Source organism: Bradysia coprophila, chromosome II (assembly GCF_014529535.1).
Source record: "Bradysia coprophila strain Holo2 chromosome II, BU_Bcop_v1, whole genome shotgun sequence".
NCBI classification, from domain to species: domain Eukaryota; kingdom Metazoa; phylum Arthropoda; class Insecta; order Diptera; family Sciaridae; genus Bradysia; species Bradysia coprophila.
The window spans coordinates 5,654,380-5,673,477 of record NC_050735.1 but is presented as its reverse complement, the minus strand read 5'-3'; the positions used below and the strand labels follow the sequence as shown (position 1 = coordinate 5,673,477).

The 19,098-nt window shown below is 40.9% G+C and overlaps 2 protein-coding genes across 2 annotated transcripts in view; one reads left to right on the top strand and one right to left on the bottom strand.

Annotated features, from left to right (window-relative positions):
• The window catches only part of LOC119068882 (glutamate [NMDA] receptor subunit 1), a 139,653-nt gene that overhangs the window by 56,443 nt on the left and 64,112 nt on the right, over positions 1-19,098 (top strand). The window lies entirely within an intron of this gene.
• LOC119081080 (dynein heavy chain 2, axonemal) lies at positions 1,642-18,745 on the bottom strand. Its single transcript, XM_037189852.1, has 31 exons — positions 18,068-18,745; positions 17,076-18,013; positions 16,811-17,005; positions 16,270-16,743; positions 15,974-16,213; positions 15,551-15,721; positions 14,966-15,476; positions 14,337-14,498; positions 14,057-14,276; positions 13,506-13,781; positions 13,127-13,294; positions 12,613-13,070; positions 12,333-12,538; positions 11,576-11,662; positions 11,049-11,517; positions 10,601-10,965; positions 10,356-10,537; positions 9,271-10,294; positions 8,803-9,206; positions 8,546-8,744; positions 7,857-8,482; positions 6,673-7,722; positions 5,949-6,608; positions 5,658-5,884; positions 5,011-5,593; positions 4,373-4,942; positions 3,874-4,303; positions 3,037-3,821; positions 2,487-2,977; positions 2,265-2,419; positions 1,642-2,099 (listed from the first exon to the last, which is right to left on the bottom strand). Exons 1-31 carry the CDS (start codon positions 18,669-18,671, stop codon positions 1,710-1,712), a joined length of 13,320 nt encoding a protein of 4,439 aa, XP_037045747.1. The 5' UTR covers positions 18,672-18,745; the 3' UTR covers positions 1,642-1,709.

The window sequence follows — 19,098 nt, the reverse complement described above, 5'->3', positions numbered from 1 at the left end:
GTTCTTAGAGATATTCTCAAGAGAATTTTTGTCTGGTCGCTTAATTCCACGATAACTCGAGTAGCTTTCGACGGATTTCCAAAAACTTTTTTTTAATCGACGGGGAATTGAATTAATGAGGTTAAGTTCGAAGATGGGCTATTACGGTCGGGTGTTCTTAGAGATATTCCCAAAAGAATTTTTGTCTCGTCCCTTGATAACACGATAACTCGAGTAGTTTTCGGCGGATTTCCAAAAACTTTTTTTTATTTGACGGGGAATTAAATTCCTCAGGTTAAGTTCGAAGATGTGTGTTCTTAGAGATATTCTCAAGAGAATTTTTGTCTGGTCGCTTAATTCCACGATAACTCGAGTAGCTTTCGACGGATTTCCAAAAACTTTTTTTAATCGACGGGGAATTAAATTGCTGAGGCTAAATTTGAAGATGGGTCGTAACGGGCTGGTGATCTTAGAGACATTCCCAAAAGAATTTTTGTCTCGTTCCTTAATAACACGATAACTTGACGTAATCCTCAACGGATTTCAAAAACTTTTTTTTTAATCGACAGGGAATAAAATTACGAAGGCTACGTTCCAAGATGGGTCGTAACGGGCTGGTGATCTTAGAGATATTCCCAAAAGAATTTTTGTCTCGTTCCTAGATAACACGATAGCTTGACGTAATCCTCAACGGATTTCAAAAACTTTTTTTATTTGACGGGGAATTCCATTCTAAAAGAATTTTTGTATCGTCCCGTGATCTTATCGTGTTATTAGTTTAGTAATTCTTAATGGTCCACAAAAGACAATTATCCCACTAAGAAAGACATTTTTGGGTTAAGCTCGTTAATGGAATATACTGGAGTAATATTCTAGGATTTATTCCAAAATTTTGTGTGTGTAATATCTTTATATCGATGATAAGAAAAAAATCAAATTTTGGACGAGTGTGAACTTTGCGGCCAGAGCGAAGCGAGGGCCGTAATCACACGAGTTTCATTTTTATTCAATATGTAAGCAAGAAATTCGCCTCTTTCCAGGGTCTGCTAGAAGGCAATAAAACTTAAGAGACATCGATGCTTAGCATTTGCGTATCTCGTGCTGCCTTTTTGATGGTATCTTTTCATCAGAATCCTTTTTTCAAAACACACGACCGCAATAACGACGACGAATGTATTAGCTTTCAACAGAAAGTAGATTTGGTTGTAGTCACTTGACCAGTTCTGAAAAAAGTGACCAGTGTAACGAAATTTTCATAAACTGCTCAGTTTTCTCAGGGTTGGTCAAACTGCTACAACCGTGGTGGTTATTGCGGTCGTACATACTTGAAAAATGATAATTTTGGTGGAAATATATCACCAAAAGACAATATTTAAAAATCACCCAAATGTATACTTTTCAGCAGATCGTCGATGCCTCTTAAGTACTGAAAATACGTATGAGCCAGTATATGATCAAGTGCTGGAATTTCTCATATACGTGTTTTGTATCGAAAGTAGAGTACGCATACCCTGGTATACTTTTATATACTTTTAGAGTGATTTTTTTTGCTCGGATTACAAAAAAGTAGTCAGTCAGTCAAGGGATCTGATCCATCCAAAAGATGGGGCCTAGTTGATTGTTTGCTTTGTTGTATTTTACCAACAAGTCCTGGAGCAAGAGTTTGCTTTATTCATTTCAATATTTATTCCCAGGCATGTGCGTCAAATCACAAGTAAGTTTCTTTTACATCACTCAGACAAACTAAGTAAAATAGCAGTTGCACGTTTCGTCCAAAATGTCGACTCTTTCCCGCCAGACTTCAAATCAACAGCAATGACAAACGACCCGGACCGAATGGGATAGTAATAGCTCGGACACTGATAAATTCCTTTCGATTTTCGTTTCAAATTTTCAACCGGCCTGAATTGTATGACCGGCATCTTGCAGATCAGTTCCATGGGCAGTGGATCGATCAGGCACATATCTTTCCAATTCCATCCGGCTCCTTCCAGAAACAGGCCTTCGATCAATTCACCACCTTCGGCGAGTTTATTGCCAATGGCAGCGTCTTCATTGGTTAGTATCAGGAATTCCCATGACAAGCTGTCGATTGGAATTGAATCCTGGCGTGCTGATGTCTTGAGAAAGGAGAAATGAAAAATCAACCGTGTCCGAAAAAGTGGGGGCAGGAACGAACGTGATAAGTCTAATAAGAACTTATAGTCTGACCCATCAACATAATCCCAATATTTAACTAGTTTATCACGCAAGTGCAGTGTGTCTCACCGAAGTGAAATTCGTACCTGTAAAACTGCGGTCAAAAAACTTGTGGGGAATGTGAAAGCAGCCAACCAGAATATTTTCGGAGGATGGCCTGTCTGGGCCCATTTCGAAAAGTGTTCGACTCTATGTAACAGGTCTCTCGTCCAAGAACCAAGTTTTTTGAGTGATTTGTATGCTTCATCAAGTAGGATGTGACGTTAATAGTTGCTAGATTTGCTAGATGGATCCGAACAAACTTTTACCTTTTTTCCAAACGTGTGGAACTTGTCCGATTAGCATGGAATAGAACATTTCATCCAGTTCGTCGGTCATTACCACAAAGCCATTTATTCCCTTCTGCAATTCGACCAATCCCTTTTTGGCAGCTTTCAACAGTTTATTGTACCGTTCGATCTCTTGAAGAAGTACCACATCCAACGGCTTCTTGTTTAAACCGATAACCTTCAGCGTGTGTTCGTAGTCGATGACTTCGGGCATTTTGTTTAGAATATCTTTAGCCAAATGCTTGACCCTCTCTTCCGGCGACATGTCAGAAGTGGACGTCGTTTGTTTTCGGATCGACGACATAGTTTTGAACATCGCAGCAGTTTCCGTTATTTGCGTTAAAATGTCGGCATTTGTGTGTTGTCCAAACACTTCGGGATGGTCAATGTCCGGTAGAATTTGTATGTAATCTTGATACGATTCGAGATTACCGTCCCGAGGTATGTAATAGGTGTCTAAAGTTGACAGCCTAGTCGAAGAAATAAATGAATTTTGTTGGCTCGAATGATCCGGAGAAGCAACTCCTACCTGAAATTAGTAATTTCAATTGCTTGCGGGCAGTAATAGTGTTCCATGTAAGAGTTTAGTAGTTTTTGATCCCAAGCGTCCGTCACATGACCGCCGTAATTAACACCTGCGATCAAATACTTGAGAGCATCCCACGGCGTCTCCGAATACTCATCCAAATAAATTGAGAGCAGGTTTTCCGAAATCTCAAAATCGGAATCGTTGAAACTGTACACGACATTCCATCCGAGTTGCTGGAACTTTTTCCGTTCCAACAGCACGGCATGGAAGAAACACAAACCGAACAACAATTTTTTGTACTTTTCCTGTTGTGAACACGAAGTAAAATGTTCGTTCGACACGTTGTTGTATAATCGCTGTAAATTGGCCTTGATTCCCTTCGGCGGTTCGGTCGTCATCTTTATGCCTGTTTGAAGAATCGATAAAGGAAATTGCGGCGACGGACTGGAGCTCAACCACAATCGGAATTTTGCGTGAGGAGACTGAGATTGCAATGTTTCGACCATTTTATTTAAATTCTGCATCCAGCTGAGCGACAGGTGGCAATTCGCCAAATAAACCCAATTTCCGTTGAGTGTCCCTTGTTCGATCATTGCCGTGGCTATAGGCGCTTGACCTTGACCCAAACTTAGCGAAAAGAACTTTTTGGACATATGTTCGGTTTCGGCTAATGCCATCAATGCTGACGTTGGATCCACTCCGGCCGACAAAATGAAAATCAGTGGAGTAGTTGGGGTACTTTCCCCAAACACTGATTGTAGGTCTAGCACAGGTGGTACGACGTACTAAATGGAAGAACATTAACTTCGTTTATATATTATCAATTTCGACCATTACTTTCTGGTGCAAAGATGCGCCGATATAGAATCGAAGACAAGCCGATATACGATCTGGTCTCAGACAACGAACGATCAACATCCTTTGGAATATGTTACATGCATCCTGCCACGGGCCAGGCAAAATTGTGTTTTCTGGCTCGGTTGCCGTATACCATTCGAACCATTCTTTGCCGTACTTCTCAAACGATTCGGAAATGCCTTTGAAGTTGGGTAATTTCTCCAGTTCCGTTATATTGTCCCAGTTAATATCGCTTATCCAGTCGGAACAGGGGTTTTCCATCTGTTCCTTACGATCCAACACAACACCGCCCGTCAGCAAGAACTCATACTCGTTCCTATTGACTTGGTTGTTCGCGTCCAGAATGCTTATAGTCATGTGAAAGGAGAACAGCAATTTGTGTGCTTCGAATAGACCACGACAAGTGTTTCTGTGGAAACAAAACGTTGTTCGATTAGGCTACATCGTATTTTCGCTAATCGATGAATATTCGTCTTACTGATAGACGGCGTAAGTGTGATAGTTGTTCAGATTCGTCACCCTCACCGCCACTTCCGGATTCTTCGGACTTTTCTGAATGGACTGAACGAAGAGTTTTATGTAGGCATCCAACGAGAACTGATACATTGGATCGACATGCGACATGTCCATCAACACAAAAAACAAAATCGACGCACGGATGGCACATTCACGGTATTCTTCTCGAACGGCGTCGATTTCCGCCTCTGTCACTTCAGCTGTGGTCAAAAATTCCTTAACGTTAGCCGACGTTTTCTGCGACACTTGCAGCGTGTGAAATAGGTCCTCGTCGTCGAGCAACGATCCCTTACTGGCGCTCAACAGTCGCACGATTTCGTTTTCCAGTTGAATCAAAATCTGTTTGTTATTGGCTATGTTCTTGACTAGCGAATTTTTCTCCTGTTCCATGACTGGACGCTCCTTTTGTATAACAATTCCCAGCAGCTGAGCTTCCAGACCGTCTTCTTTGATAGTAAAGTTCACCAAAGTTGTTTTGGTAGCAATTTCGGGTGAGTAATGGGGATTGCTCAATTTCGTTGTAATATACAATCTGGAAACGGAAGATATTTGGGTCTATAATGCCTCTACATCACCTATGTTAGTGCTTCAACTTCTTACCGAAACTTGTCGTTGTATGTGATCATTTTGTCATTGAATTTAATCAATGTCTGTCCGGCCGTTTTAACGACACTTTTAGTCAGTATTGGTGTCAGTGAATTGTCCAACGTTTCGAGGACATTTTGTAGCAAAACTGGCAGTCCGGTTTGTAGTGCCTTTTCCAAAACGTTAACATAGTCGCTCTGATCCAGATCGATTATCTCCAATTTGTTCTTTTGTTCCATGCACTTTATCCATTTCTGAGCCTGTCCTTGCGGATCGATTATCAACGGCCAACGGTCAGCTTTTGTGATGATTATACCATTTTCAGTGCTAAAATCATCCGATGGTAGACCTTGAATGTTCCATTCTCGAATGTCCGTCGCTTCGACCATAAATTCGTGCAAACGGAAATCTTCATTCGACGGAATTTGTCTCGCTGCAATGTCCTTCAGCCAAATTTTGATCAATTCTTCGCGATAACTGCTTATGAAGGGACCGAAATAGCAAATACAAGCCTGGGCTGCTACACAGTCACCGGGAAGTCGAGTGAACTCTGAATCGAGTCGCTTAACAGTTTCACTCCAACGAACCTTCTCTCCACCTAAGAAAGGGAAACATCCAGTAGCTTAGAAAGCTGTATAAAGTCGACGGCACACTCATTTTACCTAAACCATCGATCAGCATATGGGCACGTTCCAACTTCAGTTTTAAATGTTCAGCCTGACGTTGAAATTCTTCTTTCAATTTCGTTTTATTTTCGTACTCAAGCTCCAGCTTTCGAAGATGCATCAACAAATCGTCCAATATCGCCTTGGACTTGGCCTGTTCTTCCTGTTTTTTTCGCAAGGTTGCCTCCAATTCTTCTACAAGCTCGATTTTCGGACCTACAACTCTACCAGAAATTACAGTTGTGAGTTCAGTTGAAAGTTACACATTGAAATACAATCCAGCCTCACTTGTATATTTTTGCGTAATTTTCTATTGCTCGTACCCACAAGCTAAGCGATTTGCAAGCCGATGAAACGATTCCAACCTTAATCGGTTCGAGTTCCGGATCCGTAGTGTACACAGCGAGTTTTTTCAGTGTCTTATCGGCTATGTGATTCTTATCGAAATTCTTCAACGTGTCCAGGAAGTTTGGGTCTCCTAACTCTTTCTTGGATTGTGTCCAGTTCGGTTCCTTTTTCAGCAGAATCATCACAGATTCCATGACCTTCTCGACTTTAACCGGTGGTTTGGCATAAGACCGGACCTCGGTCAAGTCCTTTTTATTCAGGGAATTCAGAGCCATTGTAGCTTCGTCTAGTGCCGGCATTGCAATCATTAAGTCCTTTTGGGCTAATTCTCTTTTGAAGCCGATTTCCGTTTCTTCCACAGCGATTTTTTCGCCCTGCTCTTCGACGACTTTCTTTTGCTTGTCTAGCACCTCCGTTTCGGCTGAAAGGTTTACGATGCAAACATTACATTCGTCCTGGACCAATTTGACTTGTCTTTGACTTTCGACTAGTTGCTCGGACATTTCTTTCACCTTTTCCTGGGTGTCGTCTATCTTAAAAATACCGTTCCGAAGCTTGTTTGCTCCGGACGATATTGCCTCGCGTTTCGCTTCAAGTAGTCTGTAAAGAAGAATCGAAATGTTGAACGATATGGATGTACAGGCACTGTTCCCAATTGTCATACTTCTGAAAACCAGTGACCAACTCCAGATAATTGGAAGGAGTGACGTAGCAATGGCGTTTCACTTTTAACAACATAATTTCGGCCATTTTTGATACGGAATCATGGATGAAGGCAAACGTTCCAGCTAGGGCAGTGCGAAGTCGGTCCTCTGTTGTTTCAATGAGACTTTCACGTCGTCTGACACCCCCTTTACTATCGTCACTAATTTTAACATCCAGTAACGTATTTTGGAGATATTTATTAGCCACAGCGTGTAAAGCTCGTTCGGGCCACGCATGAAACCAATCGATGGTGGTGTTATTCACCAGTGCTGGATATTGTCGTATGTACGTCCGGAACTGTTCTCCAATAGGACTCATGCACATAATTATATGCAAGTTGGATCTTGCACGTTCCATGAAGAAACCGATCATTGCATCCGAAGTTTGCACAATCTTGGCCTTCGCAGCAGCTGCTGAAATGGCCGTTTTGATATCCTCCAATTCATCAGCCTTGAACAAGTTCGGAACTTCGCCCACACTGAGCATGTTGTTTATTATCTCCAGAAACACTTCGTCGGCCACTTGATTGTCTTTAAATATGAAACTAACCGTCTTGTTCTGAACGCCGACCATCGTGTACAGTGTCTTCAAATCCTCGCGAAATTCCTGCACTTTATACTTCTTGGTTAGTTCAATCTGAAATGTGGTCTGATCGCATATGTATGCTGCCAGTTTAACAATGCTCTGACGCCCGGAACCGCCAAGACCAATCAGTAACATATTGCCTCTCGGTTGAGATACGACTCGAGCGATTCGAGTAACATGCTCGATTGTTTCCATGAACAAAACCAGATTGACTTTAGCGTGGCCGGGAGATGCGTTATAGTCAGCCAACTGCTGTTCCATAAATGATAGAAGAACGGATATATCGGTGAAGTCTTCGTATGTGCCACCACTTATGAAGTCGCCGAAAATTGGTGACTCTTTGGACGGACACACGTTATCGATGGTCGTTTCGAAATAGTTCTCGATTTGTTCGTTCAATTTTTCTTGTAACCAGTTCTGATCTCTGGAAAAAACAATTGCTGGTTGAGTGTCTGAAATTGTTATATTTAAGCAGAAAGTCGCTGCTAGCCCAATTATTTCTAGAACAAAAGAAATGAGGGAGCCAGTAACTTAGCAAAATTCAATTGCAAGGCTTACGCATTGTCAACAAGACGATCACCAAAAACGCGACAACTTTCATGATACCAGAGTCTTAATATGGCAATTTTGGTAGTATGACATGCTCGGTCACTCCGTAGAAGACCTTGGAAAATGCGTGATATATCCCTCAAATTGAACAGATAGTGCATTTTCGCTGGAGTCGGTAGCATTTTCCTATTCACTTCGTTGAACAGATGAATGCTCGCTGAAGTAATTGCCACCCTTAAGTTCTTCACTTCAAATGGGAAATCGTGAAATTTCTGTCCGAGCATTGTACCGAATATCATTTGAATGGTACTCTCGCCCGGGAACGTCATATTGATCACATTGAATCGGCTCAACGTTCGTGACGATATTGGTCCACCAGCCGGACCCATAGCCGTCAGCAACATCATCTGTTTGATGTACGTGCGCCATTGTTTCTTTCGATCGTACCAAAAACCATAATCGATCCATTCTCTGACCAACTCGAGCGCATGTTGCGAACCATACGTATCCTTTGCAGGCATGTTGAAATCGTCGATGAAAGTGATCATGGTCTTGCCGCCGATGGGTACAAATACACCTTTTGTTCGTTTCTCGACCTTTCCTTCGATTATTTCTTGTAGATTACTCGCTGATGTCTGCAAACATATCAGAGTTAGTCGATGTTATCTGACGTGTTATCTGACTCAATATTGATTTACTTGCGCTGACATGTTGATGGGTAAAACTGAGAATTTGTCAGGATTGAATTTTCTGAGAACGCTGGACGCTGTTGATGATTTCCCGGTGCCAACTCGACCAACGCAACACACTGGATAGCCACGCTCCAATAATGTACCAACTAAGAAGTTATAACGTTCGGTGTCGACAGTCGGTACAATTATTTTGTAAAAGTGAGCACTGAAAATGTTGCCGCATGTAAGTACCAACAATTTTCTATAAGAAAAAAGGTTCATACTCTTCCGGAAACGTCCAATCACTGGACAGATTCGCTTTCCAATGAATGAAACACCTGGCCGTAACATTGACATAGTAATCGTACACCGAGTCCACCACTGGGAATATTCCGTCCATTTCTCGGATGAACGAATCGAATTTCTCTCTGCCAGCTTCGTCTACTGTGGCACCAATAGACCAAACCAAACAGAAGAAGAACCACATTTTGGTCAACATTTCTTCGTTCTCGTCATCAGCTGGATTCTCTTCGCTTTCTTGACTCCGTTTCGGTGGCACTGCGAGACAGTCCATTAATCGAGTGAATGATTGGATCAAATTCAGCTCATTTGTGGGGACCTGCTCTTTGCAATTTAAACGTTTAAAGTCCAGTACTCTGTCCATGTACAGATGCAGCAACTCTTCGATCTTTGAATAAGAAATCAATCTTGAATTTTGTATGATGAGAGAGTGCCTGTCAATTCAAACCGACCGTTTTAACATAGACCGGAGATTTTTGCTTTTGTAACCAAGACTTCACGTACGGTCCCCAACCCCAATCTTTATAGTCATTGTACACCATGCCGCATCTTGATACAGTTGCGGGTGATGCAACAGCCAAGTCACCAACCTCAAACAGCAGCGAGACCTGTTCTGGCATGGTTATTCTTTCACTGTTAATCAGCGTCAGCACTTTGTTGTCGTCCATAACGGAATTCATGTTTTCGATCCACACCGCATCGACCGGACCATCGAATAACATCCATTTTTTGGTGGGAGATTCATCCGAGCAAATTTTACGCATAATACTACTCAGCACACCGTCCAACCATTCTCCAGTGCCTAAATTTACTTCTCCGTAGAGTTCACCCAATGACAATGTTTTCGGATTCAACGGGAATTCGATCACATTGTTCCAGCTGGATTTGCCCATAGTCACCATTTTGGCATGCGCCATTTTTAAAATGGTCCAAGTTACCGACTTGGCAGTGCCCGTGTCTCCCAAAATCATAACCGAGTGTCGCGAATTTTGTGTTTCAAACAGCTGAATGACCTTCGTAATGGCAGTGGTGGTACTTTGTAGACCCAATTCGATGAACGATTGTTCGATAGATGTGTAGAACTCTTCATATTTTACCAATGGAATTGTCACTCCGGGGAATATGTCGCACATAATGCCATTAAACAGCGGAAGATCGTCAGCCGTTAACTTAGCGATGTTCATGTCTTTCATCGCCAGGTAGACAATGCGTTCTTCGTTTTCGTTGGGAAATTGACGGCGTTTACTCCCAGCATATCTGAGCAACGCCACCATCGATCTCAGTCCGAAGTCGTAATGGGCTTGCAGCGACAACTGTTGCTTAGCCAGTTCGTACAAAGTAAAAACTTTTTTCGCCAAAATTTTCGAATTCCAAAATCCATCACTGAACAGTAAATTGTCAGCGATGATCACATTGTCTGGAACGATCATCGAGATGGGCCGAAACATTGATTTCAAATTATCTGGCAATTCGGTCCTGAAATAGGATAGAGGTTCTAATCCACAATGAAGTAGGAACTTACACACGCAATTTTTACCGTCCGGCATAGCCAGGATTCATTGTTATGAACATTCCGATTGTTGGCGTCAATCGAATGTCGTTTCCTTCAAACTTGAATACTTTCAATTTTTGCATTAAAGCTCCGATGATGGACAGCACCTGTTGCGCAACGACCGATAAGACTTCAATATTGATTCGATTGAATTCGTCAAAGCATCCCTGCGATATGATTGTTGTTAGGATAGTGTAGGACTCCTGAGACCAGTGCAAAGCGTTACTTACCCACGCTCCAGTCTGTGCTAATCCGGAAAAACACTTTCCTATGCTCATATAATCCATACCTTCGGAGCAGTTATTCACAATGACCCACATACCCAAAGCCTTGCCCAGATCTTTTACCGTTTCCGTTTTTCCAGTACCAGCAGGTCCAGTCGGGCTTCCACCTCGATTCAAATGAAGAGCCGTTGTTAAGGTAATATAACATCGATCTGTTAGTGGCGTTATGACAAGACGACCAGAATTTCCGGTGTACTCATAATTGTACCAGTATGACGTGTTTGTTTGCTTTATAGAACAATTGTCATGTTCACGATCCCAATAAAATCGCAGCTGTGAAAACCATTCGAAATCGGATACATCGAGGCAGTCTGTTTTCGCAGCGAAAATGGGAAAGGAAAGGTTACGTAAGCGTTACAACTGGTGGACGATTCAACGATTGTGCGTTCCTTACTCATTTTGTACATTTTATCGATGACATCTCGGCTGTGAATCTCAATTGTTATGACCGCATTAACTTTCAGTCGCATCTGTTTCGGTAAATCTCTTCTACTAAGTTCGGACAAAAATCCCAAAATTTTGTTCTGTTTGCGTCGTAGTTTCTTCAGCGGTTGTCGGCTCTTTAAAAAGTTGCAGATCAGAAGACTTCGCGTACAGTTCGTTGTCCATTGAATTTGGCATGAGGTCAAACAGAGTTGACCGGGAAACTTTTCCAGCCAACGGTCACGCGATGAACTCATTTTGCGCAACATTACAAGTGTGTCACGCAACAGAAGTTTTAGTGTGGCACGCATTGCGTTTTCAATCAGTTTCAACCATTTCTCTGATGGTCCATTCAATATTATTGGTTCGACAAATTTAACATATTCTCCGTCGGCCGATATCATTCCATGAGCTTCCCATTTCGGTATTTTTTCTGTTGTCTATGTGGAGATCGGTTGTCAGGTGTTGGTTCGTATATTTGATTGGAGAAGCATTTACCTTTACTAATCGACATTTGTTGATATTGTCGTAGAGGGACTTAAAATGCTGCTGAACTACGTCTGGTTTTTTGGCATTTCCTAGGATCTAAAAGTATTTCATTAATATTCTGCACGGGAAGTATTATCCAATTTTCAATAAATTCAATGGGACATTGAACAGTCCACAATAGTTCATCTTTGAGCTTTGACTAAGGCTAGCACTGTCAAAAAATATTTAACCTTTCACGCATGGCGTCTATTATACTTCATATGATCTAAGTATTTTGAAAAAATTGATTTCAAATCTTGTACTTCATTTCTTTGAACATGTTTTTTTTTGCTATATAAAACTCCATTCAGAGTTTGTCCTTTACCTCTGAAGTCGTTATCGACAACAGACAGCTCTACGATAAATTTCATCGATTTCTCGTAATCTTTTCATCGACGATTTACAATAAACGTCAGCGAATTTTAGGCGTGAATTTGCTCCAGCTGTTTTTCAGCTGGTCTACTCGGACAACCGTTTGAAGACGTACAAGCAGTTTTGTTTGAATGAGTGACCGAGAAAACAGCTGTATCAACGCCCATACGCTGGCTGAAGCAAATTAATTTTATGTCTAAATTTCACTGACGTCGAGAGTAATTTTAATTTGTTGTCTGTCTCCGGTCTTTGATGTACCGTTAGCAGTTTGAAATCGATTGTTGAACGTTTTTTGTCAACTAGAACTGCAAGCTTCGGCAACTGCTGATAATGACAATGATGTAAAAAGTCTTACTTCCAAAAGATCATCATTAGAAATGAAATAAAATCGCGGAAACTGTTGGCGCTTCGATTCCAAGTAAATCTCCAAAGCCCTTTGAATTAGTTCTAGGTCTGCATTCTGACCTAACAGCTTTTTCAACAGAATCGGCGGAGCAACGTAATGTGTAGCTTCTACAGCCGTTTTAGCTTTGTACATATTTTCGGTAATTTCGCTCCAATCTATAAAGTGATTGGTTTCAAACGCTTGTTGCTTGGTATGTACAGACCAATTGATGATTTTAATCTTGACAAACCTGTCGTTATATCAGCAAATTTTATCGATTCGGCCGGAAGTTGTTTACGAATGTCGTCGCCTTGGAAAATATTCTCCAAATACATCCACTGGCGTTGGACAATCAGCGCATTCTCTAAACATTCAAAAATGTAATTCAAAGTCTTTTCGTAATAGTCAGCTTCTTTCGCAAACGGTTCCACAAATCGAGTCGATTTCATCGTGGATATTTGCACCAGATTCTCCTCTAGCGCTTGGAAGCAATTGTCCACATTCTTTATCTGGTAGATACCATTTTCCGACAACGCCACCACAATAGTCATGGCGTCCCAGATATTGCGAATGTTTGCAATATTTTCTTCGATCTGCAATTCCATGGTTGCAGCATTTGATATATCGGTAATCTCATCGCTGTATAATTGGAATTTCATTTGTATGATGGAGTCCAGATTGAATTCCTCGGTTTGATGGTCGAATTTGCTGAGCATAGAAATGGTGTTAAATGACAAACTAAAGAAAATCAGATTTTCATTTACACATTAGCAGTCGCTTTGACTTGATCCCAATGACGTTCGCGCATCGACGGATTTTTCAAAACTACCAACAGAGGAAGAGTTTTACGAAAATTGTCCACCTTTTTCCGAGTACTCTCGAGGATCGTCCATTCTCTCGATTTTAATTGTTTGGTCAAACGATTCACATGTCTATCGATCAAAAGATTTAAAACAATCTTTATTCCGATTATTGTGAATATTGCAGTGCCGGACTGACCACCCGAGAGCTTCACGGGCGTTGAATGACGAAAATTTGTAAAATGACCTTCGTTCCTACATAAAATCTAAAAGCCATTCCGACAACGCCTGAATGCTCATAGGGCCAGTCCGGGCTTGCGGAAGTTCATAGCGATCGTCATACTTGTATAGATCATTGGAAAATTCTTCCATTTGTTCGGTTTCGATTTTCCAAAAACTCATCACTTTATACACATCCCACGCTTCATCCCATGCATTGACTAAATTCCAAACTTCTTCGAGTGTCGTCAGTTCTTTATCCATCTTGATTAGGTCCATGTTAGCCGGTTGTCTGATTTCGAAAGTCATTAAGTCGCTTTGCAGCTGTACTTCTTGGTCCCATAATGTTTGAAGGTGGGCACGCATAGCCTGTAATGCTGCCAGAGCATCCTTAGCATGTCTGTTGGTCAAATGGAAAAAACAATCGGCGATGAGCTGGCTGAGAGTGAGTTAAATGACTTAATGAAGAAACAGGAAGAAAAACTTTCTAATTGTACGAGACAACGGGGGAAGAAAACCTGAACATTTATTGTACGTTTGACCAATGCTTTACACGATAAAAAAATGAAAATCTATCCATCCTGACTGTATGCAGCAAGAAGAGGAGAAAATTGCTTTTCAAAGTCATTTGTAAAATCGTCAATGTAATAATCGTCACAAACTCGTCAGACTTACGTATCACATGACGTCGGAATGGTTTCGAATGAATCCAAAAGAGCCTTAGCTTGTGCTTCCATATTACTGGCATCTTGAAGCAAGTTCTCTTTGAAACTGTCCTTGCAATTGTCCAACAATGCGTCGGCGTCTTTCAGTGAATTTAAGTACCAGCGCCACTTTTCATCCAATTGACTGTGTTTCGCTCGAAATTCATCAGATATGGTGACATCGTTTCGTTCTGTTATTTCAATGAAACCATTAGAAAAACCGGAACAAAAACAAATAGTCGCATTCTTACCCATAACTTCGAAATGGTCTTTTATTTCCACGATATCGATCTCTTTCTCTACACAAGCTTCACTGAGAATCTTATACGAATTAAGAGATTCTTGCATCTGCTTAAGGTTGGCGGGAGGTTTTAAAATTTTGTTCGCATTGACGGTCAGATATTCATAGAGATCTGAAAGTTTGTTTGTTGAGAGAAAAAGTTACCGTCACTTTTCAAGGTATTTTTACGGCTTTCGAGGAAGGCTGTGCAATTTCGATTAAAATTTTAGTAACGGCAAGCATATCGTGATTTAATCATTAAATCTTCTACTTTCTTTGTTAATGTGTTAAAGTATGTGATACAAAATCTATTACTTCATTAGTTTAAACAGATGCTTCGCAATATATAAGAAACACTGATCAGAGCTCATCTTTTATTTTTGTCACCGCAGTCGATAACAGATGATCTGTAAGAACTTTATTTACACATTGGTATTTGACTCTCTTCGCGCACGTCAAAAAAATATTTCCTCATCAGAAAGCATGATCATAACTAAGATTTCAAAAATATCTTTTCCCACTGTTTAGTAGACCGATTCTCACATGAAAAAGTACTGCACAGACTTCCCTTATTCCGTTTGTAGTGTTAATAGCACAAACCGTTTATTAGATTGTAGCCGCTATCTCGCAAAGTCGCCTGATGCCGTTGCCTCCAATCATCAATATGTGCAAAAATGCTATTTCGCAACTGGTTCGCATTGATTTCGACAAACTGCACTATGCCCGTACCGTCTTGCAACAGCACCTGATTCTCAATTTCCGCATAGCGCGTAAAGTTCTTTTCAAATGATTTGGCAGCGATTCGCGTCTCGTTGAATTTCCCCATAAATAGATCCTTGTCCATTTCCCACAGTGACTTGAACGGTTTCCATTGTTCAAGATATTCGTCGACCTGTTGCTGGTTGAAGACCACTTCGTTGGTGATGAAAGTCTTCAGATGTTCGATGGGACTGCGTAGATTTATAGCGCGATAGTATTCCAGTATGGGAGTCTTTTTGGGCAGTTTAAATTTGTCAAATAGTCGGGGAAATTGCTTCAGAGATGACGTGATCAATTCGAAAATTCCGATCAACATTTTCGATAATTCGTTTATGGACGGTGTGAAATGCAACTGTTTGGACGAAACGAAAGGAAGGTAATGGAATGTATTATCAAGAAAAACAAGCAGCGTTGTCCCGTATTTACCTTATTACCCTGCAAGTCAAGATCCAACCGTATTAATCGCAATGGCTCAATTGTACCACTGCCGTGTAATGCATCGTAAACATTACTCAACGAATTTTGTGCACAATTGCAAAGAGCCTCTTCTATTAACCGGTCCAGTTTCGATATATAGTCAATCCATTCTTCTGCTATCTGGAATTTAATGAATGAAGGACATTATGCAAGTGAAATCCTTGCAGATCTAGCCGGAGCTATCTTCAGTGGTTATTGTTCGAAAATTAAATTCTTAAAAATTCTCTGAAAATCCTGAAATTTTGAACAGTAGGAGTCTAGGTAGGAATTTGGGAATTTTAGGAATTACAAAATATCCTAAAATTTCTTAAAAGTTCGTAAAAGTTCTCACAACTTCCTCGAAATTCTTATGAAAATCTCTGCCTCACTTACACTATCCAAGTAAGCTTCGAATCCTCTGTACACCTTGACAATATCGTCGACGATGTCATTGTAAAACTGGAGCAATTCAACCATTTGCTTCTTTCGGTATCTCGAGATGAATTTATTTAATTCGGCCAACGATGTGGGTTCGTCCACAGCCAGATCGACGAATTTACTATCGAAGATTTTCTCACTCGTATGCAGAATGTTCGAGTTTGCATTCTTGTAAATGTCGATGAATGCTAGGACCTGAAAGGATTTTTCTTTTCGAAATGTTTCCTTTTACTGAAATTGAACCAACTGACTTTGTACGTGTAAGTTAGGCACTCAGCAATGAACGGTTCGATCAGATTCATATCGTCGCTCCATTTCAATTTCTTCAATCCCGGTGTTATTTTCCGATAAGCAGTCTGTATCAACGGTTTAAACAGAAGCCGTTCCTTGTCCGACAATGAGTTGATGATGTTGTTGTAGTTGATGCACACTTTCACAACGCTCTGATACGTCCAGCGAATGTCGTTACTCTTCTGACAGATTCGATTTATATGCACCGGCACGCTGAACCGAAGTATTTCGAAGTGTTTAGCCTCATCGAAAATGACCATTACACTTCGATCGATATTGCATTCCAGCAGGCCCGGATGGCTAACACTTCGGTTGAACAGTGTCTTGCCCAACCGTTTACTTACATCCGATTCAATGGTATCCAACCAGTCGTAGTTCAGCTCTTTTATTTTTTGTGTTATGTTCGAGTGCATCTGATCGTATGCGGACAATGCCTGTGTTTTAATACAAAATACGAGAGTAAGAAATCGTTGAAGGTTCTAAAAAGTTGCTAAACCTTACCGCAATAGAACTTGTCGACTCGGGCATCCATTCGGCTTTGTCGAACATCTGTTTGATATGTTTGATCCGATTTAAACTTGTTTGCAATGTTAGCGCTCTGCCGGCGTACGGTGGAAGACCTGACGGCCTAGAATTGACCTGTTCCATCAGACTGTTGCTGGTGTTGTTGATTTCTCGCAGAAACATTTCCCAGGTCTATCAGACGAAGATAAATTAATGAAATGTTCCAGCACATATCACAGCATCAAAACAATATTGAAATTACCTCGGATGTCTTTTTCAGGTACGTAGGTCGTAGTTTTTCTCGTAAGGAGAAGTAGTACAGCGAGCAGAGTGCATCAATTGCTTCTTCCACATTCGAAACGCTCAAGAACACATTCAGGATCATATTCTCGACAATATCTTCGAGACTTTTCAGTATGGTGGAAAATTTGTCGAAATGTTCCGACCAATCCGAGCTGTGAACGTTTAAAATGCTCGACGACAGACCGCGGATCTCTTTAAAACCAGTTTTGAATTGCTTCTCCACTTCTTGGCAAATATTTTGAAAGTGCTCTCCGTCCAACAGCGGAGCCGGTATTTTGGCCGTCTCGTCATAGCGTCCAAAAACAATCATCGAATTGCAAATGTTAATCAAATCGTGCAGTCGCGAAATGAACGTATCAATTTGATTGAAAATGATTGTATTGTTCAAGCTCCACGGATACTTTGCAATCTCCAAACGGTTCTGGTGGAATTTTTTCACATTTTCATAAATCAACTTGTACGCGATGCAGCTATCGATGGACATATTAGCAATTTTAATGCCATTCCTTGGGTGCCCCTTAAGTATCGTCTTTATATCCAGTTTTTCCCGACAAATGACGATGATTTGATTGCCCAGATAAGTGAACATCTGCGTTATCTTTTCGATTGTATTGAACGCTTCCGATTCAGTCCAAATGATTCGAACCAAATGAATAATCTTTTCCAAATGAATTGGAATCGTTGACACCGATTCCACCAGATTCAGCTCATTGCAGGGTTGGACAAGGAGCTTCAGATATCGAATATTGCTCTTCGTTCTGCCCAATTCGATTTCAATTCCCTTGCACAGTTCGTTGATGGGTTCGACGAATATTGATTGCGCCTTCTGCAAAATTTCCATAACATGCTTGAAGTCGGATGTCTGTGTTTGCAGCTGGAGAGCGCGCAGTGGTTCGTCTACAATTTTACAAATTGAAAACTTGTTGGTAGATTTACAACAGTAACACTCACAGCGGTACACCCAAAACTCGTACTCATCCCTTGGACACATTAATTCATTCGGCACTAATTGCTCCCGATCACTCAGACAATTTTCGATGCTTGTTATCCAGCTACTAGCAACTGTTTCCAGCCGCTTCAATAATCCGGTATTACATGACGCCTTCTCCGCTTCTTCACCCATTCCTTCGCGTGGTATGTATAGTACAGTTAGGCCGCACATTTTATAATGAAGTTCGGTCAAAAAGGTCAGGAAAAGATTGACTTCTGAACAAAGTGTTCCCACGTCGCCGTGACTAAAGTCTTCAGTCTTAAAGAAAATAGGCGAGTACATTTTTTCCAGTATAGCCAGTAGCGTCCCATCAATGTCTTCGTGAATCGTTCCGAAAGTGACGTAATCGTGGAACTCATCGACACTGAAAATCTGATTGGGAAGACGAAGGAAATAGGCGATGTCATAAACGGGATTCACAGGGAAACTTAAACTGGCTGTAAGAATGTCATTATCATAGAAAATGGTCAACATTAATTCGTTGACGTTCAATAGCCAATGTCTTATGACTGCGGTACAGGTTACATTCCAATCGTTTTGATCGATAGCATAAAGAATGGTCATATGTTGTACTGCCGATACGAGCTTATTTAAATCTTCTTCTGTGTATTCAGGAATGGGAATTTTTTCTTCAACCTCTGAGGTAGGTGGACCGTCTAAAATTACAGTTTTAAAAAGAAATAATACAAAATTTTCTGAGAATTGTATCAGGACCTTCGTGTTTATTCGTATGTGACAAATCATCATCTAATCCCTCGTCAAAATCCATGATCCTCGTTTTTCCGTTTTTTTTTTTACTTTCTTTTGAATTATATTGTTATGCTGTGTATAACGCTTCTATGCAGTGCAGACTGATTATAGCTAAACGCAAACCGGACGCATTCTATGTTTTTGTTAAATCGATACGGAAATGAATATTACACCAAACAATCTGACTGGTTGGTTGTTTGGTATTCGAGACAAGGATTTGTATGTAAAATGAAATAAGAGT